Source organism: Dichomitus squalens, assembly GCF_000275845.1.
Source record: "Dichomitus squalens LYAD-421 SS1 unplaced genomic scaffold DICSQscaffold_127, whole genome shotgun sequence".
Lineage (NCBI taxonomy): Eukaryota > Fungi > Basidiomycota > Agaricomycetes > Polyporales > Polyporaceae > Dichomitus > Dichomitus squalens.
Genome location: NW_006767009.1, coordinates 935 through 2,600, shown reverse-complemented (window position 1 = coordinate 2,600; position 1,666 = coordinate 935). Strand labels below are relative to the sequence as shown.

Genomic DNA, 1,666 nt, shown 5'->3' with positions numbered 1-1,666 from the left:
TCACAAAGAGGGATACAAAGGCCCACTGGAAATGCTAGGGTCAGGTTCATCTGGAAAAACAGCCTTTGCGAATTGACACTAATTATCACTATTCAGATAATCTCATCTATATTAGCAAGTGTTAGCAGAGATGACATCTACATTAGAGCTACTATTCAGACGCACTTCTTCAGTAGTGCAACTAAGCACTAATTAGTATACTTGGTACTAGTTATAACTACTCTTCACTATCTCTTTTTCTATAGTGCCATGTAGTGCCAACATGATACTACTATAGCACTACTGCAAATGCGGTCCTCTAATTTTCGCTATTTTGCACTACTGTAGTACTATTTTGCGCTATTTTAGCACTACTCATTTAGGAGAGACTCAAATAAGATGACAATCCTTTATTTATAGCTCATAGTTCTCAACTCAAGCATTACACACCTCTATAGCTGCAAAATCACCATAATAGCTGACTTATATTTGAGGGCACAACTCAACATAGAACTTGTTATCATGTATAGGACTAGGCTGTTAGCACAGCATTCAGACCATAAAGCATGCTCTATAGCACACTCCATATTATATACATAGTCCCAGACATTACACATATGCAAGCCTCAGCAGGTGAATCTCAAGGTGAGGTGTCACCACTTTGCCCAAGTCCAGCAGTGATGGATATATATAGTACTTGTGGAGAGGATCTATGTAAGCTCTGGTGGTGTAGTGGTATAGAGCACCCCTTCGGAATAGAAGTGTTATCTGAAAGTGGGGTTGGGGGTTCAAGACTGGGTGAGGACACTTTTTTATAATTTTTTTTCCAGCACTTGAAATGCATCTGGGGCTTATAAACAGATGGTTTTGAGGTCATATAAAGCATTTTTACACTAGTCAGAAATTATGGACCCACTCTATCCACTACTATCAATGTCTACTGTAGCACTATTTCCGTCTACTATAGTGCTACTTTGCACAAATTTGCATTAATAGTGCAAAATAGTGCAATTATTTTTGGGGACCTCTCGATTTTGCACTATTTTTCACTATTCAACTACTGTGTCTATTAAGAGCTAATTTGTACTGAATAGGTGTAACTCGCAAAGGTGGTTTTTACAGATGTAGTAGCGTGTATGCAGTCCATGAGCAGCCTTGAGAGCCTCAACACGATGGGGAATGGAATTGTACAGCTTCTGTATATAACCAGTATCAAGCCTATACCATTCCTCCTGCAAGGCAGCCCATAACTCATCAACATTCCGGGGAAGAGGGGAACAACGGTGCACACGGCGGTCTAACTCCTCCCAGACATGCTCGATAATGTTCATGTCAGGGGATGATGATGGCCAAGGGAGTAGGATGATGTTGTGATTTTCGAACCAGCGGGTGGCAAGATGAGACGTGTGCTTCCAATCATTGTCTTGCTAGAAGATAAAGCAGCGGGGAGGGATGCGATGGTCGTGAAGTGTACCCAAGAGGGACTTCTCGAGAATAGCGACGTACTTCTTTGCATCCATGATGCCATTGATGCGGTGAAGACGTCTGACTCCACGCGATGTGATGCACCCCCACACCATAACACTTCCTCCACCATGTTTGACCGTCTTCTTCACGTTCCTGTCCAGGAAAGCCTCCTCATCTCTCCTCTGACATCAGCAAAACTGCATTTTGATTGGCTTGCAGC

General features: G+C 42.4%; 1 protein-coding gene across 1 annotated transcript; it reads right to left on the bottom strand.

The window, feature by feature from the left end:
* Positions 1–1,106: 1,106 nt before the first annotated feature.
* DICSQDRAFT_16752 (uncharacterized protein) lies at positions 1,107–1,301 on the bottom strand (the record flags this gene model as incomplete). Its single annotated transcript, XM_007371589.1, has 1 exon — positions 1,107–1,301. A coding segment is annotated over one exon (195 nt), but the record flags the coding sequence as incomplete, so codon positions are not given.
* Positions 1,302–1,666: the final 365 nt, after the last annotated feature.